Genomic DNA, 26,669 nt, shown 5'->3' on the forward strand with positions numbered 1-26,669 from the left:
TAAAATATGTTTCTACAAGTCTTTTTGGTGTGACCAATATGCGGAGTCAGTCACATATTACTATCCCTCCAAAAGTGTTCCTCTACTATATCCCTCTTTCTTATTTATTTGAATTTTAAGGTGATGGTTTTAATTAGGTTATTATATTTTAAAAAGTTATGCTGCACAGTATTCAGAGTGCCTCATTTGGGAGGATTCTTTATAAATAAAATTTGTATTATTGCCATTTTAGAAAGTTTTCCATCCAAGTATTGAACATGAAAGGGAGAACAAGGATCCTCAACTACATGATTTGGAAAATATGATCTACCACCACGATGCTGGAAAAACAGAAAGTGAACTCATTCAGAAGCAACATCTTTGCTAATTTTATGGAAGTGAGAATGAATAAAAGAAATTACATGAATAGCCAATCCGGTGCTAATGACACAATCAGTTAGATAATTCTGCAGCTCTGACCAAATAGGTAACACCTGGATTGAATTGTATTTGTATAATCCTTTCATTGAGACAGCATCTATTTGGTAGAATGCTTTGCAGAAACTGAGTGACACATGAAAACAATTTAAACTGCTAGGTAAGGAAAAGTTTACCATTGTAGAACATCATGCTGGCTGAAATTCAGTTTTTATGGAGGTGTAATGTATTAATAAATAACAGTATTCACTAATAATGTGTTACGTGATAAGTCAGTTTGTTGCTGTTTTCCCTCCTCAATATTTCCCAAGTCAGCCTGTTTTGTTATTTAACACTTCTTTTTAGTCTTAGTGCAAACCGTGTCTTGTCAGGGAAGATATGTGAGCAAGTGTAAGCCACTATGGTAGGGCCCCGCAGCTTTTATCCCTCTTTCCTACATCTTTGGAATTGCAGAATTGAATGGGGCTAACAATTTAGAAGAGCTTGTTGTGTATACCTGAGATATCCAACTACTTTCAAAGACTGAAAATAACAGTCCATACATAGCCTCATTTAAGATGCTTAAGACAGGTTTTGAAAAACTGCTGTACAAGAAACTGACTAGCCATATTGGGAGGCTAAACATATTTGCCAGATATATATGTGTGTGTGTGTATTTATTTTTTGTATACAATATAATGTTGGAAAGTGGTTCTATTAGTGAGGCCTGTGGGCAATGCCCTGGTGAGAAGCTCAGCTCTGCCCCACTACTATTTACAAATGGCAATAAGGGGAAGAATGTTAGGATCTATACATTGGGGGCTGTGTCCAGACTCTGCTTGGTGTTCCATCTTTTATATTGGCCTCTGGTTGGATAGTTTCTGATAAGTTTAAAATTCCCTTCTTCCCAGCCCCTCTTGCTGGAAGAGGGATATATTTAAATTTCTCCCCCATCCTTAAGAACTTCCTGGTTACTGCTGGGATGAGATGAGGCGGCTGTAGATTCATAGAATTTAAACCCAGAAGAGACTATTAAATTGTCTTCTCGGACATACCGTATATCACAGAACATACTATTTCACCCACTTACCCCACCATTGAATCCAACAACTTATGTTTGGCTAAAGCATAACTTCTAGAAAAGCATCCAGTCTTGATTTGAAGACAGCAAGAGATGGAGAATCCACCACCTCCTTTAGTAGTTTGTTCAAGTGGTTAACCACCCTCCCTGTTAAAAGTTTGTGCCTTATTTCTAAATTTAAATATATACAGCTTTAGTTTCCAGCCACTGGTTCTAGTTATGCTTTTCTCTGCTACCTTAAAGAACACTTTAGTACTTGGTATTTTCTCCCCAGGAAGGCATTTCCGCACTGTAATCAAGTCACCTCTCAAATGTTTTCATATACTAAACAGATTGAGCTCTTTAAATCTCTCACTGTGAGGAATTTTCTCCAGCATTGAAGTATTTCAGCATCAGTCTAACCAATGCTGTACATCTACTCCTCCTCACTACTTCCATGTTTACGTGTCTAAGAATCATACTAGCTCTTTTCGCCACAGCAATGTATTGGGAGCTCACATTCAGTTTCTTGTCCACTGTGACTCCTACATCCTGTTCAAAGTTACTGCTTTCCAGGATACCAATCTTTCTCTTTCTGTCTTTGTCTCTGACGACTTCCAGTCCCCTGCTTTAAATATCCTTCCTCTCCGGACCAATTTAACGGTTAACCTCTTCCTTCCTGAATTTTGCCTTGTAACCTCTCCCATTTCTCATTAACTGCTATCACACTTAACCTCCTGTTGCAATTATTCCTTTTAGTGACGACTAAAGCAAAGTAAGAGCTTGCTACACTGCTGTAGTGCTTAGTGAAGATGTTACCTACACTGATGGGACAGCTTCTCCCATTGGCATATGTACTCCACCTCCCTAAGAAGTGGTAGCTAAGTCGACAAGAGAAGCTCTCCCATCGACATAGCACTGTCTACACCGGGAGCTCAGTCAATATAACTGTGTCACTCTGAGGTGTGGATTTTCCATAACCCTGAGCAACGTAGCTATACCAATGTAAGTCTATAGGATTTCAGTCCTCTGCTTTCTTTCCCGATGAAATATGGAAGCTACACTTCTCCTTTGCCATTTCCTTGCTTTTAATATACATTAAAAACTTTTTTTCTTGTTCTCTTTTACATCTTTTGCTTACAGTATCTCATTTTATGACTTACTCCCATTTCATGCTTCCATCCAGTAATTACAAAATGAACAATTTTCACTAACATATCTTGCTGTTTCGGAGCTGGTAACCTTCCTCCTACTCTAAAGTTAGTTTGAGTTTTAAAAAATCCTGTGGTAATCCTGGACATACATGAAAAAGACACTCTGCTGTTTAAAGTTCAACAAGTATTTTATTTGAAGCATTACAACCTAAATCATCTCAACATGGCTCTGGCAGAAACATGACACTTTAGTCCATCACCTGCTTTTTGCATTTGAATTCCAGATCAAGGCTGCAACTGGCTCATTATCAACAGCAGACTAACATATAATGCAGTGCTAATCCCTGGCAATAAAGATTTGTAGGTAATGTAAAATACAGAAAAGACCACTTTAAAGATTGTCTGGACACTGCTGGCAAAGCAAAATGAAAAGTAGTAACACTTTTGGTAAACCGAAAAGTCCATAAAATAGAGAAAACATGCACAGGTGTATTGGAAAAAATCAATAAAGACATTCTTTTGAAACAAATGAGATGACTAAAATAATAAAATGTATCAATATCCCACTGGTCAGAGATTGCAATATATAATTAAACCATAAACAATAATCAGAGCACATAAGACAACTACAAGCCTGAGACATTCGAAGCAATGCCATGGCAAGAAATCCAGAATCCCTTACTATCCACAGATGATGGGAATGGGAAGGGTAATGAGATTTCCACCTGAGGGTCCATCCTTTATAATACTCTTTGTCTAGTAGGTCTCTGATAAACCTAAACTCCATCTCCCTCCCTGCCTCCCCACAACTGCTGTGTCTTTTCTCTATTCTCAGAGCCTCCTGGCTACTGAATAGGTACAGGTCTTCATGCTTCTCTTCCCCCACTGCTGTGAAGAAATGGGATTCCAATAGTATAGCCTTCCCACTCTATTCATGGCTGCTGTGATGGGTGAACAAGTCTCCATTCCTCATCCCCATAACTCAGCATCTGGCTCTGCTGCTCAGAGCTTCCTCAAAGTGCAGTAGCCCAACATGAAACTGACAAGATTTTTGATGCTTTCCATTAGTCTAACATCAGACTAACAGCAAAGAAACTGGTGACTATCTCATTAATTTCACTCCATTACTGACTGACACAGGAGCAGAAGCCCTAGATCTGTCTCCAGATTAGGGAGAAAGCAACCCATCAGCAAATATAATGAACAGAAGCTTCATTTTTAGAAGTTTAAATTATGTAGAAATTGATCGATTGTATTCCTGGGAAAACACTACACATACCACTGGTGAACAGATACTTTGAGCTATGACTACAGTGTAGGGGATACTGGGTGGTTGAGTCAGAAGCATTAAGCAGGAAAACATTCTTACACCCTGTCATCCCTCCTTCCAAGCTTGGTTGATGTACTGTAGCCCAACAACTTCAACTTCTGCTCCCAATTTCCTGCAAGACGTTGGTTGCTGGACATTCTCATCTCTTCAATACAATCTATAAATAGTAACCTTGTGCTCAAACCAAGTAAGAACTATTGCCATTTTCTTTAAGGTACATCATTTCAACGTACATATATTTATTAAACAGTGAAGACAGAAGAGTATTATAAGCCATAAAATTCCTAGAACCAAAACAACTTTTTTAGCATACCAAAACCAGATTGTCTGTGTTGTAGGTGTGGTGTTTAAACCTAATCCCTTGCAAATTATCCATTGAGCGGTAATCAAGGCCCCATGTCCAGTGTTGCACATCAGACTTGAATTATGTAGCAGAAACCCAGATTCATGAAAAACTGACCTTCCTAGCACTCTCACTCTTCCTCCTCCATCTCAGTTCAATCTGTTATAATCAGTACACTATCTCTAGTTTAGTTACTTTTGGTTCATTTTATGTCTTAACACTCCTCCCCCCCCCCAATTACATGTATCTGAAGGATAGTGCCAAAGTACAAACAGCATTTTTTGGCCAAGAAAATTTCTCATATATATTACAGAACAATGGAAAAACTAAACCCAGCCAATAAAAAGAGTATAAGGTCAAGAAAACTGTGATTTTCAACTCTGGTCCTAAGCTACATTTTGTGGATTTTATACCTTGCTGATGCATGAAGAGGCCCTATATTTGACAAAAAGATATGGAAACAACCATTAATGTAGATATCCTTTTTTTAAAAAAATCTGAAGGCCACATATTTTCATTATAATTAGGCTTACCTGAATTTATTTTGTATTTGTTGAAATTAATCAATGTTTATTTTAAGCACTTTTTAGATTTTTATCAATATAAATTTTAATAGTGGGAAATTATGAGGAGGCAAGACAATTACTTAATGATGGAAGACATTGAGGTTCAGAAAGTTAAAACTTTATAAACTGCTAAAACACAAACTGTCAACATCACGTCAAAATATACACAAAATAAATTGCCACAAATCAACAAAGGGAATCATTGGAGTATGCACCAATGAAATATTTTCTGAAAATTGTAACTAGAGTTATATACGCAGAGACTGTTTATGAGTTGCTGAGTAAATCAATTATTAAATGCAAGACACATCAAAGAAAAAAAGATAAAAGCCAGGATTGGAAATGGGGACAGGAAGGCAGATTAGCTGAGCCTGCATACTTACAGAGAGAGGAACACATCTCTAAAAAATTACAGAACGCTTAAATAAATTAGAATTCTTATTATCCAAAAATTGCAAACAGCAGGGTTTCACTGATTTTATGAAGAAAATGAAAGAAAAATGAGACCCTCTTGCACCACTAGTTGCTCAAACTCTTTAGGATGTCAACATCAGTAAAATTACCAGTTTTGAGAATCAGCATAAAGTGTGGTATTTTCATGGTAAGATGTTTTTGAAATAAGACTTCATGCTCTTCAAAAATATTAAATAAATAGAACAAGGATATCAAACATTAAGGACATGACCAGAGAAATGTTATGAATGCACTGTGGCCTACTTTATGTGGCATCAACTACTTTGTATATTAAAATTTTCTTTACAGCAAAATTTGGCACAGGCATACCACTAACTAACTAGGATGCCACAAAAGCTTCTAATATACTGGGGCCCCCTTCACTGAAGTTCACATGGAATTTTAAGATAGCATGAATTGATTTGTCGCGTTTAGCAAGAGCCTGGTAAGCTTCAGGAGCGGGTTGTTTTTTTCTCTTTATAATGTCAGGCAATTAATTTAGGGCAGGTCTACACTTAAAAAGCTGCACCAGTGCAGCTGCGCCCTTCTAGCGCTTTAGTGAAGATGCTACGTCTCCTGTCAGCGCAGTTAATCCACCCGTGCGAGATGTGGTATCTATGTCAACAGGAGAAGCTCTACACCAGTGTTAGGTTGGTATAACTACATCACTCAGGGGATGGATTTATAACGACATCGCTCAGGGGTGTGAAATTGATGTACGTTTGTAGCTGTAGTGGCTCCAGTCTCTGTCAGGTAAAATACATAGCAGTAACATCAACTAACTAAATAGACTTAAGAAGTCATACAGATATTCGGAAGAAAAACTATTATGGAGAACATCTGCTAACTTGCAAAAATGGACAGACACTTTATGTCTAGTCCTTTTCCATTCTACAGATTTCTCATCTAATAAAAGGTGTCAAATCATAGACTATCACTGTTCAGTCAGATGTTAAAATTATAGTTATAATCATGTCAAATCACCTCAATTAAGGCTCCTATTTTTCCAAGTTTAATTGTTTTCTTGTCCATTTTATGTCCAAATTTATTTCCAACTCACAAAATTTTATGATCTGCAACACTGAATCTTGAAATAAAGAATACAAGCAACTACAGAGAAGTCAGAAAAGACTCCGATATTTCCAGCGGCTTCTCTTGCTATTTTCATATATGCCAGACATCTTTATTTTCCTTCTTGAAAAAGCAAAATATTTCATTTCTAATCTGTCCTTCGAAACTCATATCCTGGTCTCAGCATTAGGAGTGAAAATTTGTGTTCCCATTTTATCCTGAATATTTTTTAAAGTAGCTTTTACAGAAGGTACTAATAAATGTAAAATAGGGAATAAGCAAAAAAGGTCTTTTCCATGTCTATGAAATATAGCTAGTATGTTGTTTCCTAGCATAGGAACATTTATCCTTTATCAACACATATCAATGTCTGATGCGCAAGACAATTCAAGATCCATGGGGCCCGATTATTCTCTCAAAAGAAAAAAAAAATTCCCAATGAAGTAAAGGTAGTAAGACAAAAAGGAAACAATTGAGCTTCTGTTGATTTGCTCTAAGATTTTCATTACTAATTTTCTGAATTACATCTGTTAAAATTAAACGTGCAGCTCCACTCACTGTTTCAGAAATGAAGCATTTTATGCTACCAGCCCCTTCACTGGAGTTAGCAAAATATTAGGTGGAATATTGTTTAACAAATTCAAAAGTGTATTTTTAAATCACTTTAAAGAGGCTGCATAACCTTATTACATTTCAATTAAAATACCCCCCTTCTAAGTTTTTAAAGGAAATCTTGCCATTACCCAACCAATGAAGCATATGACATCTTCAAGTCCTGTATTTCTATATGGAATTAAAGTAATGGAAAGTACTGATACCCTTGGTGGGGATGGATAGAATAGCTACCATAGATATGAAAAATAACCATGTATTGAATTAAGATTAGACAGGTCTCTGTAGACACTGGATATAACAGCCGAAGAAGAAAGATTAGCCACATCATGCTTTACTGACTAATGGTTGCCTGATTATACATAAATTGCATCACCTATGAACCTAGGGTCTTGGTTCATACACTACCGTGCGGGGTCGATCTAAGATATGCAACTTCAGGTAGATGAATAGCATAGCTGAAGTCGAGGTACTTAGATCTACTTACCGTGGTGTCTTCACTGTGGTAAATTGACAGCTGACGCTCTCCTGTCGACTCCACTTGCACTTCTCGTTCGCGTGGAGCACCGGAGTCTACGGGAGAGCGCTCAGCGGTCAATTGATTGCGTCTAGTATAGATCAACCCCCCGCTGGATCGATTGCTGCCCGCCGTTCCGGCAGGTAGTATAAACAAGCCCTTTGATTCCTAATGGAGGCTCTGGTAATTCTTTCTTCATAATTTCCAACCTCCTCAAAGCATAATGAAAATTCTGTGTACTGAACTGTGCCAAAAAAACAAGATTAGAAGTGAGAGTAAAGAGCAATAAAACAGAAAATCTGATTATTGGCCATGACCAGGGTCAAGTTTACAACTTGCAAGACAGTGAAATGAAATTCTTACATGGTCATGTTGGAGGGAGAGGGAAAGGTGATCTTGGCAGGTCACAGCAAGGCAGTTGTCATTCTCTACTGAGTATTATAAAACAGGTAGTTTGCCTATATCAGACACTTAGGCCTGGTCTACACTAGGCTTTTATGTCGAATTTAGCGCCGTTACATCGAATTAACCCTGCACCCGTCCACACCACGAAGCTATTTAGTTCGACATAGAGCTCTCTTAAATTCGACTTCTGTACTCCTCCAAAACGAGAGGAGTAGCGCTAAATTCGAAATGGCCATATCGAATTAGGCTAGGTGTGGATGGAAATCGACGGTAATAGCTCCGGGAGCTATCCCACAGTGCACCACTCTGTTGACGCTCTGGACAGCAGTCCGAGCTCGGATGCTCTGATCAGCCACACAGGAAAAGCCCCGGGAAAATTTGAATTCCTTTTCCTGTCTGAGCAGTTTGAATCTCATTCCCTGTTTGGACAGCGTGGCGAGCTCAGCAGCACTGGCAACGATGCAGAGCTCTCCAGCAGAGATGGCCGTGCAATCTAATAGAAGGAGGGCCCCAGCATGGACTGATCGGGAAGTCTTGGATCTCATCGCTGTGTGGGGCGATGAGTCCGTGCTTTCAGAGCTGCGCTCCAAAAGACGGAATGCAAAGATCTACGAGAAGATCTCTAAAGCCATGGCAGAGAGAGGATACAGCCGGGATGCAACGCAGTGCCGCGTGAAAATCAAGGAGCTGAGACAAGGCTACCAAAAAACCAAAGAGGCAAACGGACGCTCCGGATCCCATCCCCACACATCCCGTTTCTACGAGGCACTGCATTCCATCCTAGGTGCGGCCGCCACCACTACCCCACCACTGACCGTGGACTCTGAGGATGGGATATTGTCCGCGGCAGGTTCCTCGTCGGACATGTTAGCGGACGGGGAAGATGAAGAAGGAGATGAGGAGGACGAGGCAGTCGACAGCGCTGGCACCGCTGATTTCCCCGACAGCCAGGAGCTCTTCATCACCCTTACCGAGATCCCCTACCAACCGTCCCCATCCCTTACCCCGGAGACAGAATCAGGGGAAGGATCAAGCAGTGAGTGCTTTAAATATCTAAACATTTATTTTTACAAGAACTGGAATATTTATAATATTAACAATGGCTGTTTATTAAAGTGCTTAAACATGTAAACAATTATCTGCAAAAAAACTGGAATATTTACAATAGTAACAAAGGGTTTTTCATGATTTGTCTGCCTTAGGCTCTTCACAATTTAGTCCCAAGTATTTAAAAATTTTTTTACAATGTCCGGTAAGTCATGATTATGCTGCCCAAGACGCTCCACTCTTTAGTCCCAGTGCACCTACGCGAAAATCCGGTCAATATGGCCGGGGATGGAGGCGAAATCCTCATAGGAGAACTCCTCGTAGGTCTCATGAAGGTACATTTCCAGCCTGTTCATCAGGTTCCTGGGTAGGGCGATCTTAGTGGGCCCTCCGTGGTAGGACACGTTACCGCGCCACGACACCATCAGATACTCTGGTATCATCGCCCTGCAGAGCATAGCGGCAAACGGCCCTGGTTTCTGAAGGCTTTCTCGAAACATCCTTTCCCTCTGGGACTCCGAGATCCTCAGCAGGGTGATGTCGCTCATTACGCCCTGCTTTGAATTAGGGAGGGGAATGTTAGTATTGGGACTGCTTTACAGCCACGCGGTGGAGGGAGAGGGGCAGCATACAGGGATCTTTCCCTGGAACAGCCGCGAGGGGGTGGGACAGGGGCATAGTTCATGCTGTCCTGATTGCTGGCAGCAGAGACTGGCATTGCTTTCAATGTGAAAGGAGGCCAGTGCTACTAGTACAGTTTTAAGCAGCCAGAAGTCTACGGCTTACCATGATTGCACGCTACAGAAGTTCAGGTGTCCTGCCACGCTTCTCAGATAACTGCAAGACCACTGCAGGACCCCAGGCACTGAAGGCGATGGCCGAAAATTCGACCTTGTCCTGAGTGCGCATGTGAGAGGTGCAGTGCATGGTCTTGTTCACAGAGAAAGACTAGGTTCTTTGTACACAACTTCATTTATCTGTCTCAGGAATTCACTCCATTTTTCCCATTCACACAGACACATCTGCGACTGTCTCCCAACCCAGCCTGTCAGCACACTCCCAGAGGCTAGCGCAGATTAGGAGGAGGAAGAAGAAGACGCGGGAGGACATGTTCTCAGAACTAATGAGCTGTTCCCGAGCCCAGGCAGCCCAGCAGACACAGTGGAGGGAGAACTTGTCCCAAATGCACCGAGCAGTCATGGAACGGGAGGAGAGGTGGCGTCAGGAGGACCAGCAGGCTACTGAAAAGCTGCTTGGACTTCTGAGGGAGCAAACGGACACGCTCCGGCGCCTTGTGGATGTTCTGCAAGACCGGAGGCAGGAGGACAGAGCCCCGCTGCAGTCTATCTCTAACCGCCCTCCCCCGCCACCAAGTCCCACACCCCCCTCACCCAAAGTACAAAGAAGGAGGGGCGGCAAGGGCCGTTAAAACTTTCAGTCAACCCCTGCAGACTGCTCTAGCACTAGAAGGCTCTCATTCCCCAAAATTTTAAAAGTCCTTTCCTACACACCTCACAGAAGCCCCCGTGCAAGTTTCAACCCCCACGTTTCATGTCTGGTTCATAATAAAATATTCGTTTCTGTTAATTACTGTTTCCACAATTTTATTTTGGAGGAGAGTCTGTCTGAACAAGGGGAAGGGGCATGGTAATTGGACAGGACAGTCACCTTTACCAGGGTACAGAGGCGGGGTCAGGTCCAGGATCAGGACACATACCCAGTGCAGTGACTAGTGACCCTGTTCAATCTGGGAGGTGGTTTTCATGTTCTGTGTGTGGGGGGGGGGGGGGTTGCTCTGTGACTTTGTGGCGGGGGAGGGCAGTTACAGATCTAATGCATCACAGAGCCCCGCAGCAGGGGAGCTGTAACCCTCCTCCCCCTGCCAGACAGTCACATAGCCGACACATACACGCTGTCCCGCCCAGGAGGGCTGGCAGGCTCTGTTGAAACAACCAGTCCACCACTGCGGAACCCGTCATTCCTGGAGTTTAGAAGCATCATTTGCATCACAACAGTAAACCCGCACCCCGCCACAGTCTGCGTCCCAGGTTTAAAACATTCCCGCGAAAACAGTAATAAAGACAACGGTGTTCATTAACAAAACAGAACAGATTTTATTTTTTGGGAAGGGGGTGAAGGGGGTATGTAACTGGAGAGGATAGTCAACGGTAATTGGGTAAAGAAACGGTGGCAAGTTCAGGTTCTGAGTCCACAAACTTAAAATTCACTGGTGACCCTGCTCAGTCTGGAAACTGTCTTTCAAAGCCTCCCGGATGCACAGTGCGTCCCGCTGGGCTCTTCTAATCTCCCGGCTGTCTGGCTGGGAGTAATCAGCAGCCAGGCGATTTGCCTCAACCTCCCACCCCACCATAAAGGTCTCCCCCTTGCTCTCACAGAGATTGTGGAGCACACAGCAAGCTGCAATAACAATGGGGATATTGGTTTCGCTGAGATCACAGCGAGTCAGTAAGCTTCTCCATCTCCCCTTGAGACGGCCAAAAGCACACTCCACCACCATTCTGCACTTGCTGAGCCGGTAGTTGAACAGTTCTTTTTCTGTGTCCAGGGCGCCAGTATAGGGCTTCATGAGCCAGGGCATTAGCGGGTATGCTGGGTCCCCGAGGATCACTGTAGGCATCTCCACATCCCCAAGAGTTATTTTGTGGTCCGGGAAGTAAATACCTTCCTGCAGCCTTCTAAACAGACCAGAGTTCCTGAACACGCGAGCGTCATGAACCTTGCCCGGCCATCCAACGTTGATGTTAGTAAAACGTCCCTTATGGTCCACCAGTGCTTGCAGCACCATTGAAAAGTAGCCCTTTCGGTTGATGTACTGGCTGGCCTGGTGGTCCGGTCCCAGGATAGGGATGTGAGTCCCATCTATAGCCCCACCGCAGTTTGGGAATCCCATCGCGGCGAAGCCATCTATGATGGCCTGCGCGTTTCCCAGGGTCACTACCTTTGACAGCAGTACCTTCACGATTGCCTTGGCTACTTGCATGACAACAACCCCCACGGTAGACTTGCCCACGCCAAACTGGTTCGCGACTGACCGGTAGCTGTCCGGCGTTGCAAGCTTCCAGAGGGCTATGGCCACTCGCTTCTGGACAGTCATGGCTGCTCGCATCCGGGTGTCCTTGCGCTTCAGGGCAGGGGACAGCAACTCACAAAGTTCGAGGAAAGTCCCCTTCCGCATGCGAAAGTTTCACAGCCACTGGGATTCATCCCAGACCTGAAGCACTATGCGGTCCCACCAGTCCGTGCTTGTTTCACGGGCCCAGAATCGCCGTTCCACAGTATCCACAAGACCCATTGCCACCGTGATGTCCTCGGCACTGGGTGTCGTGGTTTCAGACAGGCGTGTGCTACTCTCGGAGTTCAGGTCCTGACCCCGGTGCCGTAGCCTCCTCGCCTGATTTCTCTCTATCTGCCTCAGTGAAAGGTCGATGATGAGCTGCGATGCGTTGACAACGGCCACAACTGCAGCGATGGTCACAGCGGGATCCATGCTCGCAGTGCTGTGGCGTCCGCGCTGTCACTGACCAGAAAAGTGCGCGAACTGATTTCCCGCCGGCGCTTTCAGGGAGGGAGGGCGGGAGTGACGGTTGGATGACGACAGTTACCCAAAAGCACCCTCGACACATTTTTTTACCCAGAAGGCAAAGGCGGCTCGACCCAGAATTCCAATGGGCAGCGGGGACTGCGGGAACTGTGGGATAGCTGCCCACAGTGCACCGCTTCCAATGTCGACGCTTGCCCCGTTAGTGTGGACTGACAAAGTCGAATTACTGTCCTTAGTGTGGACACACACGTTCGACTTTGTAATATCGATTCCACATATTCGATTTAACTAAAATCGAACTACTCTCGTAGTGTAGACATACCCTTAGTAACTTCCCTAATTGGAACCTTGTTTATAAAACTTTCCCATGGTTCATAAGGCTCTCCAATCATAAGAAGCATGGTATAATTGTCAATTAAGGATAATATAATTGTATACTTATGCCCTGTCTTACATCCAAAATATATTAAACCACTGAAATGTAACTATCCTTTCAATTAAGGATAGCAGCCAGCAGGTGGAGAACATCAAGAGTGCATAACAAAGGCAAGATGATATTTCTGACCAAAGGCACTGGGGATTATTCAAAGTTTAATTAAAAGCATTCATGATATCTGACCATTCATGAAGGACAGAGAGAAATTGTTTTTTATGCTCTCCACTGAAAGAGCCACACACAGTAAACTGCATGGGATGTGGAATGAATCTGAAGGGCCAAAATCCAGGAATGTGTATGTAAGATCTTAACTACAGTTTCTGTTAAGAACTTTTCATATAGGCCCAGAGTCCACAGCTTGGTCTGGGGCATGAGGGCTAGCTAACAAAGAACAATACATGGCTAAGAGAAAGCTGGGGTAGACAGACAACCTTGCGTGTTTCAAGTTGATGAGCGGAGTCAGCATGACTCCAGACGGTGAGCCGTAATTGGGTGTCCTTATCGCAAGTTATACACATACAAAGCACTGAGAAGGGCCTCAAAGTTAACTCCCTGGTGCAGGAAGGAGATAGTGATACAATATCCCTCAGATGCCAGACAGAGTTCAGGGAGAGGCTTAACATGATTGACATAAGTTATCACACTCTCCCCTCACAACAGATGTATGCCAATCCTAGGCCACAGAAATGCAAGGGTAAAACTATAAACAATTGTTATTGTTAAATATTAATTACTGCTTCTTTGCTTTTAATCTACAGGAATATACCTGTTGGCCAACCGGAAGAGCTGCTACCTCATTCCCCTGGAGCCCAAAATTAGGATTTAACCTATATACTTTAATAGGAATAGTTTCAGGGTAATTACCTGTGTGTTAGCAATATGTTAATTTAAGGCATGGGCAGAGCCACTATGTAATCTTTTAAACCATTAGCTTATTGTGCTTATCTTGTCTTGCTGCTAGAACCTATCCAGGGGCTTGGGACCTCCCACCCCGTCGCTTCTCTCCGCCCTATGAGCGCCCTATATAATCTATTGTAATCAATTATTTTGCAGTGTCTCCGAACCTAATAAGCAAAGTGACACTCCGTCAGCGCTGTGCGCAATAAACCCTTGTGCTTGATTCTACATGGTGTCCATTTCTGTTCCTTCAGAATCCCAACAACACTACTGCAAAATAAGTATTTTACAAATAGGAAAAAACGAGACATAGCTATATTAATTGACTTGCCTAAAGTATGCCCAGTGACAGCTGGGAACAGAACCTTAACATCTGACTCTCAGTAAACCACAGTCCCATATCACTTATGTAATCCACAATATACTCTAAGATTTAAAATGTGTGTAGGTATTCATATTTTAAATCTTTTCAAATGTCTCTACTGAGGGTGGGTTGAAGGAGCTGTTATGCTACTTCATTCATTCATATTTGTACTATATGAAGCAAAAGAGTTCAAGTGTATAAAATCATAGTTGTAGTCAGAAAAGTTTGTACACAAAATGATACCTTTGGAGTCAGCAGATCTGTTCTCTGTCTGCATTCTAAATGACAAGGCCCCATGTATTTTGTGGCTATACTCATCCTTTACCACAGAACTGTCTTCCAGAATTTAAGCTTTCATTTACAAAATAATGCCTCTAATGCAAAAAGAACCTTAAAACTATAACCCAAGTGTTAATCAAAACAGTACTGACTTCCTGAGCCTGCAGACAGTCTGAAACAGTAACTCAGAGGAGCATTAACTGTCATTTGATAGATTGTTAGCCCTGAAACGTGAAGTTTAATAACATAAACGTGAGCGTTTAACTATTTCACTACTCATCGTTTAATCTTAAACATACACCTAACGTGTTTATCTCTATAGTTCTCACACGTGGTCCCACACAGCCCCAGCTGCTTAAAGCGTCCAAGTCTACAGCTTCCCCAGATAGCTCCCATTATGCCGCTGGGCACTGCTGGTACAAAGACATGCTGCTGATCACTGAGTAGCGTGAAACCAACACCACAGCAACACGGGGGCTGCCCTAACAGCGACCGACTTTCACACTTCATCCGGAGCCTGCGTTGTCTGACGAAAGGGAAGCTGCTGCGGAGCCTGCACGGCAGCACCCAGGTCCCTGCAGCAGGAGGCAGGACAGACTAGGCGCCGCCTGCCCCGCGAGCACCAGGCTCTGCCAGCAACAATGCCCGCAGCACGCGCCTGCTGCCGTTAGGGCCCGTTCCGGGCGGGCCAGCGCAGCGGGGAGGGAGCCGGAGCCCAGGCCCTCTGGCGCAGCATCGGCTGAGCGGAGCGCTCCTAACCGACAGCGCAGCCACCGAGAAAGCGGCCTGCAGAGCCCGGATCACCGGGGAAGGCCAGAGCCCGTCACAAGGCGCAGGGCCGGGCTCGGTAACTACCGGCCCCACGGTGCCCACAGTGCAGTCACCTCCGAGGGCAGAGCCGGCCACTACCCTCGCGAAACTGCACCGGGGGGGAGGTCCCCTATGATTGCGGGGAGGGGGATGTGCGCGGTCCAGGGCGGGGCTGAGCGCGGCTCGCGGCTCCGCGCGCACACACGGGAGGGGGGGGAAGGAACAACGGCGGTCCCGTCGCGTTCTGCCCCGCGCATCAACACAAGAGAATACGGCCCGACCCGAGAAAAACTCACATGAACCGGGGGAAGCCGGAGCCGAGGTCACCGCCTCCGCCGCAGCGCCCGGATTAGGCGCGAGAGAAAGGACCCTTCAGGGCTGCCCTGAAGAACGCCTGCTATGGAAATGGATTGTGCAACCGTAGCTCTCCTAATGAACCATTTACAAAAGTTACATACCCTCCGCAAAGAGCCCGCGTCTGTACCCTGAATTCGCACGGGGAGAACCTCACTTTACAAATAATTACAGTTGCTAGGCATCAGCGGTGTCACCCTCTTTCCCGGCAACAGAAACCGGGGTCCTTTTCCTAGCGCCGGCGCTTAGTGATGAGGTAAAAGACGCGCGGGGGGGCAATCAGTTTTGCTGCACCTGTTCGCGTACAGGGGGTGGGCTCTCGCGCTCGGGAGGCGGCGGCGTCCTCGTAAAGGGTCGGGGAGTTTCGGAGACACACAGCAATGTTTGGAGTAGCAACGGTGGCGCGAGGGCTCCTGTAGGTGGCTCGTGCCTCACGCCCAGCAGCTGTAGCAGGTACCCACCCTTGTGCCCTGTTTCACCCAGCTCCGCTGCGGACTCGCTGTTACCCCACCGGGCTCTGCTGCTCTCCGCGCGCCGTACTCCCCGGGGAGGAGGGTCCTTGCAGCCTCTACCCTGCTGGGCCCCGTGTGCCGTAACCCTGGGTGGTGTCTTTGCAGCCAGACTCTCATGCGCCCACACAATATTCTAGTGCCCCTTCACCTAAGCTGTCCACCTTCTGATCCCTTTTTTCCCTTTCCCCAATTAAAATGAATAAAATTATGTTCCTTGGAGAAAGAAAAGCCCATCCTCTTCCTGAGAGCCAGTGCAGGATTCTTCCTTGCAAGATATTGCTGTTTTAGTGCTTTTCAGACTGATGCCTTTAGAGCACTTCCGTATGGCCCCCAAACTGCGAATCTTATCAGTCTTTCAAGAAGTGATTCTTCTTGCTAATTGCTTCAAGGACTGAGAACTCCACCTGCTAGAGGTGAGGGGGAAACCATCTGGTGAGTGTGGAGGCCAATGCATTAATTTTTGCAAAACTAACAAAAAAAAGTTTCCGATCATTATCATTAGGAAGATATAATCACTTCATAGTAAGAAGTTTAAGCGTGCACTGAGCTGCTTTCCTGAGTCTGCAGATAGAGAGCTACAGAGACTCTATTGCTCTTGGTAGCATTGCCAAGTAGGTGCAGAGTAAATTTACATGACTTCCTGTCACTTTCTCTTCTGCTTTTCAAAACCCTAGGAAGCATAGTGAAACCGATAAGAGTCAAGTCAATTAATGCGGTTGCATGGTAATCTTTGAACAAGGGCCGAGACGGAGTCCAACTATTTATGGGTGAGGACCCCAAAATGACAGCTGGAGTAGAGGATAGTTTGGGGAGTAGCAGAGTAGTGGATTCTTAGCTGCCAAGGAGGATGAAGGGGCAGAGCGCTTCTTCCTTCCAGCAGTCTATAATGAGGGGAGAAGCATAAAATTTATCACCCAACAGTTACCTAAACAAAGATAGAGCCGCCCAATCAGGGTCTTGGGAAAACAATATTTCCATCGCCCATTTTCTTTGGGTGAGACTACCTTCTCACAATGTGTTGCCTTTGGCTCTTCTGCTGGGCCTACTCTCAAATTTCCTATCTGCTGCTGGCTAGTAGGTAACGAATAAGTGTATCAGGTCCTCGCCCAGTCTGAGACTTGCAAGCTTTCCAGCAGCAGTTCAACAAACTAATTAAAATAAATCTTCACCCTGGGAAGCTGCTTCATGTCTTTTATTCCCTGAATATTTGTGGATGATGTCTAAATTGAAGGGGTAGCAAATATACAGGATGACAGAACTTTTTAAGTGCAAAGTAACCTGGAGATAGTAAAGCATGCCTTGCTGCAATGAGAGTGCCAATATTGAGCCATGAACCTGGGAGAGAAGAAACAAATATTGTGCATTCAGAATTGAGGGAAGTGATCAAGCAGCTGCATCCAACATATTACAATTAGATTATTTTTATGTTGTTTTCTTAATAGTGTCCAAATATTACTTTTCTTTTAACAAAATGCCATAGTTGTAACTAAGGAATTGGGACCATAGGTGTCCACAAGAGGATCTTGATGGTCTGAAATATGAAAATGTTTGATTTAAAAACAAAACAAAAAACCTCAATCTTCTAGTAGTCTGTTTTAGTTTTAACCTTTATAGAAGAAGGGGCTTTAATTACTTCTTTTAGAAGACTATCTCACTTTCTTCCATGCCTGGATTTTGTTATTAGAAAGAGTGAGGCTAACATGTACATACAGCAAACGTATAACAATTTCCGATTAATCTTTTCCCACTTTCGCTTCCTCCTCCCAATAAGAGAGACTGGGGAGCGATGGTGTCTGCATAGTTTCTTGCTTTCACTGTTTTACAAGTTGCATTGTTCTATAATGAAAATAATGGGCACCCTGGGATGTGAATAGGCAGGAGACATGAACATGTTTAGCTCTTCTGTATGATATAAATAAGCCTCTTCCTCAATTCTTTTTCAGTCTGAGCTGAGACCTAGTTGTTGGATTGTCCTCAAGGACTCACCAAATACACAGTCTTTTTACATAATTTTTTCTTTAATGAACAAACCACATCTGAGATTTGTCAACAATTATTTCTGCAAAATCTAATGCACAAAAATTGGAATTGGGGGAAAAACAGAATTGGAAGTAAAATCGAGAGGAATTCTTGAAAATTACAGGCAGGTGTCTTACTTATTGTAGAGTGAACATAACTGAAATGTGAAATAAACAAAGTACGACTACAGTATTTAAGTGGAGGACTTATAAGGTTTATGTCTGCTAAACTTAATGGATGATACAATAAATCTATTACTGTCATTGTACAATAAGTTTGACAAATCCAGTATATTTCTGTAAAACTGATTCCACTTATTTTCTTTTTTCTTAAATCCACCTAAAATATTAAAATATGTAGGTGCTTATATTTGGTTCCTCAACTAGTTTGGATAGCTGTTTTGTACTTGTAGAAGGATTGCTTCTCATTTCAAAGATCATCTGGATAGCCAAGGAACTTTTTAAAAGAGGAAGTAAGCATATTTAAGCATACTTAAATGCTATCACATTTTCATTCTCAAGAAAAATCTTTACAGTGGGAAGTTCTTGGTCAGAATCTCACACTTAATTACATTCAGATTTCTGAAACTTTTGGTAAAAGTGTTTTAATGGAAACAATACTGCTTTACTAAAGTTTATATTGTGTAATTCCATTTAAGTATATCTAACTAGTTTACAAAGAGGTGGAAAAATGTCAAGGTAGTAATTTAAGTGTTTGTATGATACATTTGACCACCAGAGCCCAATTCATTGCCTTTTATGTCCAAAGAGGCTCTTCTGTATCTCTTGTACTTTTAGTACATTATTGAAACTGAGTTTTGTCCAGCCTGTTAACTATTTTGCATATTTTTATTATGAATACCAATTTTAAATGAGTGGTTCCCAAACTGAGAGCTGTGGAGCACTTGCTCGTGGTCATTGATAGCTGATTGATCACATGGTCTGGTTTTCCTTTTTTACTTCCAGCTGCTAAATTTTAATAAAGACAGCTAAAAATGCTTTTTTTTCTTGATCTTGCTTTTTCTAAATTAGCAGTTGCTGTAGTTGCAGTGGGAATGTTAAGGGATTGGGAACAGAACAGAGGATGGTTCATGAAACAATTTCTATTAAGTTATGGATTTGGTTAAAATAATCAACTACATTAGACACATTGTTTAGTTGCTCCTGTTTTTTTTAATTATTACTTTAAAGGCAGGATTGTTTTAGTCTATTTTAATTCTGGAAAACTGCATGATTTAAATAAGAAACAAATATTTGCAAAATTTAGAAACTTATATTTATATTTCCTTTTTCTATAATTAGAGGTGGACATTCTAGTTCTAATACCTACTACATTTGCTGAGGAAGACATATTCATCCATGGTTTGTGCACTGGGGGGACTTTCCAGCGTAGGGCTTGAACCTGCAAACATTTATTGCCAGCTCTAATAATCACTAAATGGGACTACCCATGGTAGTGTGTGCTCTACCTGGTAATAAGTATTTGCAGGATTTGGCATTAAAAGAAAAAGGTACAATGAGACCCATTAGTAGTGTTCACCTCACATATGAACTTCTTAAAAATATTAGGGTTGTAATAGGCTATTACTGGTGTTGGTTAGTGTTTGTGGGTCCCGTAATGGAAGTGGGATTTTAAGATTTATTTGAATGGAGATCATGGAATTGGGAGTATGTTCTAGGCATGGGATGCAGCATGAGTCACTTCTGAGACTAAAGTTTCTGTGCAAGACTTTCTTAGCGGATGTGTTAGCCTATCATGCCTCTTTTCTACCTCAGATACTTAGCATATCATACCTGGAAGCAACTACTTAATTTTTTGCCATTTTGAAAATGCCAAGGTACAAATATAGTCCTCTTCTCTCTCCCCCCCCCCACTACAGTTGTTTATTTAAAGTTTTATTCATGTCTAGTTGTATTGCAAAAAAAAAATTGATGCTGTGCTTATTATAATTGGTTCTTATAACATACAGAATTGTCATATTTCTCCGTAGAAAAAAGGCTTTGTGTACAATCAAAACCAAACAAGCATGTGTGTCTATGGGGTGAATGGGTTGATTTATATGTTAAGTCTCCAGTCCTGCAAGCACTTAGCACTGTTTAACTGTAAGCGTAAGACTGTGTGTAAGCGTAACACTGTGTGGGTAAGTGTTCGCAGAATCAGGGCCTTAATTTATAGAAGACATACAGTTAAGTGTTGATATTGTGACTTGCTCCAGACAGGCAGATCCCTGCACTTTCACCTCTTTGAAGTCAGTGAGGTGCTAATGTCTATCTGTGTAGGATCAGGGCCAAATAAATGTACGCTTAACTGAAGAAATACAAAAAAAGTATATCTTTAAAAAAAAAAAATCTGTGTTGGGTAATAGAATAAAGCATTACTATAAAAACCCTAGTCTATGCTGTTTCTCATTTATTTTCTTAAGATAGCAACTACATAATGGCACAGAATATCTATCAGATTACTTCTGAACTTAGTATTTTTAATGCATTCATTTGTGGCAGAACAAATGCTTAATTCTGTCATATGTTTGTAGATTATATTTGCTGTGTACAACAACCTTGTTTAAAATTTAAACCAAAATGGCCAAATATCGTCTAATTTTTGTTGTTGCAAATTAGGATTTTCAAAATATGAAGAAACGTCAAATCTGAAACTTTAGTAAGAAGTTCCATTTCTTTTGTCAAACATCAAATTTCAGTGTGTAAAGTTAGGCAGCATTAGCTTAAATACAGCACACATTACCTAAACATTAAATATACAGCCCATATATTTGTTATATTTACACTCTAGTCAGTTATTTCTACATTCAGTGTATGTTTATTTTAATTTTTTGTTTTAACTCAGAGGGAGAATGATTCACAAAGGGAAGCTGAGAAGCCCATGCTATGGACAAGGTGGCATTCCTTCAGTAAAGAGCTACTCTTGACTGGCATATTTTTTAGTATTACATGCTTTATTTTTCTTGGATAACTTTCTCAGTGACAGAATGACCTTAGTGAAATGCTACAGGGCAATATTAAGCTAGAAAGGGGAAAAAACTAACAGTATTCAGATTCCTCAGTACTTTCTAAACAATTTTATTTTACTAAGTGTGTTGTTTCATGTCACTCTTGAGATGATGGAAAACTATGACTGGCATGTAGGGAACACCGGGGACTGGGCTGCTGGGTGCAAGAGACTGGCAAAGTCATCACACACATTGGAACTCAGCTTCTGACTCCCACATGTATCTCATCAGAATAATCCACTGAGCCTGCCTGGCTGGGCTCGTATTCCTATTTTATAGCTTCTCCTTACCTGAGCTCTGATGGCTCAGTTCTCAAATTTTGAATGTTTTTGACTCCACCTACCAGGGGAATTTGCTCATGGAAAAATACTGATCCACCCAGTGACTAGCAGCCCTTAGCTTCTGGATGGTTCTGGACACTTCAGGTAAATAGTCTTACTATGTCTTATTGCATGTGTACACAGACAGAGATACAAACACAATTAATTAATTTCTCAGCGACCTCCCTCTGTCTCTATACAAATAAAATTCTGCAGTGCAAAAGGCATGTGGATTGTTTTTGATTTTTTTCGGGGGTGGGGGTGGGAGTTATGTCAAAAGTGAGAAATAGCAGTGTGTGCAGCCAGAAAGGAGCAGTGCTGATGTCAAAGCAGAACACTGGGAAGAAGGGACCACAATCTTCAGAGTACCTTGGAACTGGACCAAAAAAACCCCGCTATGGCTGCAGATTGTAAAAAAGACCCTATTTGGGAATATTTTCAAGAAATTCCGGAACTGCTAGATAAAAAAGGAACACATGCCAAATGCAAACAGTGCACAAAGAGATGCAAGGTCTGGCTGTCCGAATGAAACAGCATTATAAAAAATGCTCTTCAGAGGGCAGTGATTTTGAAGATGATTATGTGGACATGCCTGAATAGTCTGGATCAACTAATTAGTAAATTTATTTCTGCACCATTCTTATGGACTGCCTACTATATTTTATTATGCTAGTAAAAGATAATTTCGATTATTGTCATATTTTTGTGTTTTGGGTGGATTACTTATGAATTTCAAAATGTTTTCAAAATATAATTGGTATGTTACTTTGTTATGGGAGTATTTATCAGTTACGTTTTTACTATTACTGCTGGACTTCTGAAGTCGACTTATTTTATTTTATTGATAAACATCCTAGGTGAAGATTTCGTGTTTAAAAGTAAAGTTTTATTGGGAAGTTATGAATTTTAATGTTTAATTTTTTTTTCAAACTGTTTGGTATGGTGCTAGAGATAAGGGTTTAAATAGATTTAGATAATCCTTATTCGTTAGTTAATTTCCTTTTAAAACAGGTACAAACAGCTGCAGTAGGAGGAATTGATTATTTACAACCTCACTTTTTTTTAAAGCCGTGAACTCAGTAGCACTCAGTGAATGAGTGACTTTTTTTTAGGGCTGTCAAGCGATTAAAAAAATTAATCGTGTGATTAATCGCGCTGTTAATAATAGAATACCATTTATTTAAATATTTTTTGATATTTTCTACATTTTCAAATATATTGATTTCAATTACAACACAATACAAAGTGTACAGTGCTCACTTTATATTTATTTTTGATTACAAATATTTGTACTGTAAAAAACAAAAGAAATAGTATTTTTCAATTCACCTAATACAAGTACTGTAGTGCAATCTCTTTATCATGAAAGTTGAACTTACAAATGTAGAAATACATACAAAAAAAAAACTGCATTCAAAAGTAAAACAATGTACAACTTTAGAGCCTACAAGTCCATTCAGTCCTACTTCAGCCAATCGCTCAGACAAACAAGTTTGGTTACAATTTGCAGGAGATGCTGCTGCCTGCTACTTGCTTACAATGTCACCTGAAAGTGAGAACAGGCGTTCTGGCATCACAAGATATTTATGTGCCAGATGTGCTAACGATTCATGTGTCCCTTCATGCTTCAACCACCGTTCCAGAAGACATGCGTCCATGCTGATGATGGGTTCTTCTCGATAACGATCTAAAGCAGAGCGGACTGCATGTTCATTTTCATTATGTGAATCAGATGCCACCAGCAGAAGGCTAATTTTCTTTTTTGGTGGTTCGGGTTCTGTAGTTTTCACATCAGAGTGTTGCTCTTTTAAGACTTCTGAAAGCATGCTCCACACCTCATCCCACTCAGATTTTGGATGGCACTTCAGATTCTTAAACCTTGGGTCGAGTGCTATAGTTATTTTTAGAAATTTCACATTGGTACCTTCTTTGCGTTTTGTCAAATCTGCAGTGACAGTGTTCTTAAAATGGACATGTGCTGGGTCATCATCCAAGACTGCAATAACATGAAATATATGGCAGAATGCAGGAAAAACAGAACAGGAGACATGCAATTCTCCCCCAAGGAGTTCAGTCACAAATTTAATTAATACTTTTTTTTTTTTTTTTTTTACGAGCATCATCTGCATGGAAACGTCCTCTGGAATGGTGGCTGAATCATGAAGGGGCATACGAATGTTTAGCATATCTGGTATGTAAATACCTTGCAACGCCAGCTACAAAAGTGCCATGCAACCTCCTATTTTCACTGTTGGGTGACGTAAATAAGAAGCAGGCAGCCTTATCTCCCATAAATGTAAACAAACTTATTTGTCTTAGCGATTGGCTGAACAAGAAGTAGGACTGAGTGGACTTGTAGGCTCTGAAGTTATACATTGTTTTGTTTTTGAGTGCAGTTATGTAAATAAAAAATCTACATTTGTAAGTTGCACTTTCATGATAGAAATTGCACTACAGTACTTGAGGTGAATTGAAAAATACTATTTATTGGTTTATCATTTTTACAGAGCAAATATACCAAAATATCCAAAAATATTTAATAAATTTCAAAATGTCAATTGGTATTCTGTTGTTTAACACTGCGATTAATCGTGATCGATTTTTTTAATTGCGATTAAAGTTTGAGTTAAACGCGTGAGTTAACTGCAATTAATCGACAGACCTACTTTTTTTTTTACTATTTTCTTTAAGCGTAAGAGTTTTAACATAAGAGGTTGTGAATCTCCATCATCTGCAGTGTCTATAGCTTCAGTGTCATCTACAGGTACAGTAGAACCTCAAAGTTACGAACACCAGAGTTACAAAATAACCAGTCAACCACATAGCTCATTTGGAACCGGAAGTACACAACCGGGGGGAGGGATAGCTCAGTGGTTTGAGCTAAACCCAGGGTGTGAGTTCAATCCTTGAGGGGGCCACTTAGGGATCTGGGGCAAAATCAGTACTTGGTCCTGCTAGTGAAGGCAGGGGGCTGGACTCGATGACCTTTCAAGGTCCCTTCCAGTTCTAGGAGATAGGATATCTCCATATATTATTGAGGGATAGCTCAGTGGTTTGAGCCTTGGCCTGCTAAACCCAGGGTTGTAAGTTCAATCCTTGAGGGGGCCATTTAAGGATCTGGGGCAAAAATCTGTCTGGGGATTGGTCCTGCTTTGAGCAGGGGGTTGGACTAGATGACCTACTGAGGTCCCTTCCAACCCTGATATTCTATGAACTGGGTAGTAGCAGAGACCAAAGGGAAAAAAAGGCAACTACAGTACAGTATTGTTAAACATAAACTACTAAAAAAAAAGGGAAAGCAGCATTTTTCTTCTGTATAGTAAAATTTCAAAGCTATATTAAATCAATGTTCAGTTGTAAACTTTTGAAAGAACAACCATAATGTATTGTTCAGAGTTACGAACATGTCAGAGTTGCAAATGTTCCCGAGATGTTCGTAACTCTGAGGTTCTACTGTACCACCAGCAGTGCTGCAACTAAACATATGTCAGACAATAAACGACCTGTGTTTGTGTTTAAAAAACCAAAAAGCTTCATCATCCAGTAAAACCACCGATCATAATCAGGACCAGCAAATTCCAGCAAACCTCCATAGATGAAAAGATTGTTCAGTTTGTTTATGCAACAGATTCTTCCTTTTGTCTTGTTCAGAACAAACAATTCAGTGACATAGTTCAGTCATTATGACCAAGCTACTCTCCACGTAGCAAACCAGACATTGCTAGAAAGTTGCTGGATATGTGTATGAGAAGGAAATTGAACAGTGTGCAAAAAATACTGATGGGAAATTTGTTAATCTGCTCCATTGATCAAGACTCAGTGTACACAATGACCTAGTATTATGTGCTTGTGACACAACAGAAGATGGGGTTGTTTATCTCTCAGAAACAATTGATACATCAGGAAAGGCCTATATAGAAGAATATTTAAAACTGTGAACTAAAATTCAAGTGTCAAGTGTGCAGTTTTCTCACAGATAATGCTGCAAATGTAGCAAAGATGAGAAGAAATCTAGAAAAAAAGAATGAAAGGAACCTGACACTTATAACCTACAGGTGCAGTGCTCATTTGATGCATCTTTTAGCCAAAGACTTAAGTATAACTTAACAGTAAAGGACAATATTGCTGAAATTATTTCTACAACAACCACTTTGTTTCATTTTCTCTGAAGAGAGCAGGAGGATCCAAATTAATTCTTCCCTGAGATGTGCGATGGAATTCAGTGTTTTGAGCTGTTTATTAAGAGCAGGCCTATTCAGATGACAATTTGTGAACAAAACTGTGACAAAATTGATGGAACTATCACAAGCAAAGTAGATAACATGGGACTAAAGAGAAATGTAAAGATATGCTGAATATACTGAAACATATTTCCATAGCCTTGGACAAACTGCAGAAAAATTGCTGCTGTATTGCTGATGCTGCTGAAATTTGGAAAGAACTTGGAGACATGGAAGAAATACCCAACAACAAACTTAAATTGCAGGCAGTAAAGAAGCAGATTTTCTTGCACACACAAGCACATGCTGTCTCTTTCCCACACACTGGCAACAGGGACAGTCATGTCTAACGATTGCCTATGCTGCCAGGCTTCACGGCCAAAACTGATTGGGCAAATGGGTTAAGCAAAGTCATACACTCAGCTGCATCAGATTCTGATACTTGGTCCTTCACTTCAAGACATTAGCATGCCAGCTAAAGAGGCATCATGTGCCACTTTTGGGAGTATGTGTGACCTAACCTGTCATGCATGTGTTTATTGGGGGGTGGGGGGAGAGAAGGGTAGTTTTTTGTTTTTGTTTTATTCTTGGATTGCACAGCTGTTATATATTTTTCAAAAAAAGTGCTAGTGAAATTTTAACTCTAAATTAATTGAAATGCCATGTAATGCTTGCCCCAGACTAGGGAACTTGTTTCCCCAAGAGATAAGAATGATGATGGAACTCACCACTTACGGAACTAAAAGCAAAACTCATTTTTTTGAATCAGTTTTTCCAATAACTTTTTCACATACAGACACCTCACTGCCACTCTTACACATGAACATAAACAAGCAAATTAGACGAAGGTTTCTAACCATCAGAGGAGTGAATTTCTGGAACAGCTTTCCAAGGGGAGTAGTAGGGGCAAAAGACACATCTGGCTTCAAGACTAA

General features: G+C 41.6%; 2 protein-coding genes across 4 annotated transcripts in view; one reads left to right on the forward strand and one right to left on the reverse strand.

Moving 5' to 3' along the window:
• Positions 1–15,678, reverse strand: part of AIMP1 (aminoacyl tRNA synthetase complex interacting multifunctional protein 1) — a 66,731-nt gene extending 51,053 nt beyond the window's left edge. Inside the window, exon 1 of one of the 3 annotated variants that reach the window (XM_065404830.1) lies at positions 15,599–15,678. In XM_065404830.1, the coding sequence (XP_065260902.1) occupies positions 15,599–15,600 (2 nt within the window). In that variant the 5' untranslated portion in view covers positions 15,601–15,678. Of the gene's footprint in view, positions 1–14,456; positions 14,509–15,376; positions 15,420–15,598 lie in introns of those variants that run through there. The other 2 variants (XM_065404831.1, XM_065404832.1) reach the window with 2 other exon arrangements.
• Positions 15,679–15,999: 321 nt separating this feature from the next.
• The window catches only part of TBCK (TBC1 domain containing kinase), a 188,490-nt gene continuing 177,820 nt past the window's right edge, over positions 16,000–26,669 (forward strand). Inside the window, exon 1 of the mRNA XM_065404906.1 lies at positions 16,000–16,109. The gene's annotated coding sequence lies outside the window, so the exon portion shown is untranslated. The remainder of the gene's footprint in view (positions 16,110–26,669) is intronic.

The sequence above is a fragment of the Emys orbicularis genome, chromosome 5, assembly GCF_028017835.1.
Source record: "Emys orbicularis isolate rEmyOrb1 chromosome 5, rEmyOrb1.hap1, whole genome shotgun sequence".
Taxonomy (NCBI): Eukaryota; Metazoa; Chordata; order Testudines; family Emydidae; genus Emys; species Emys orbicularis.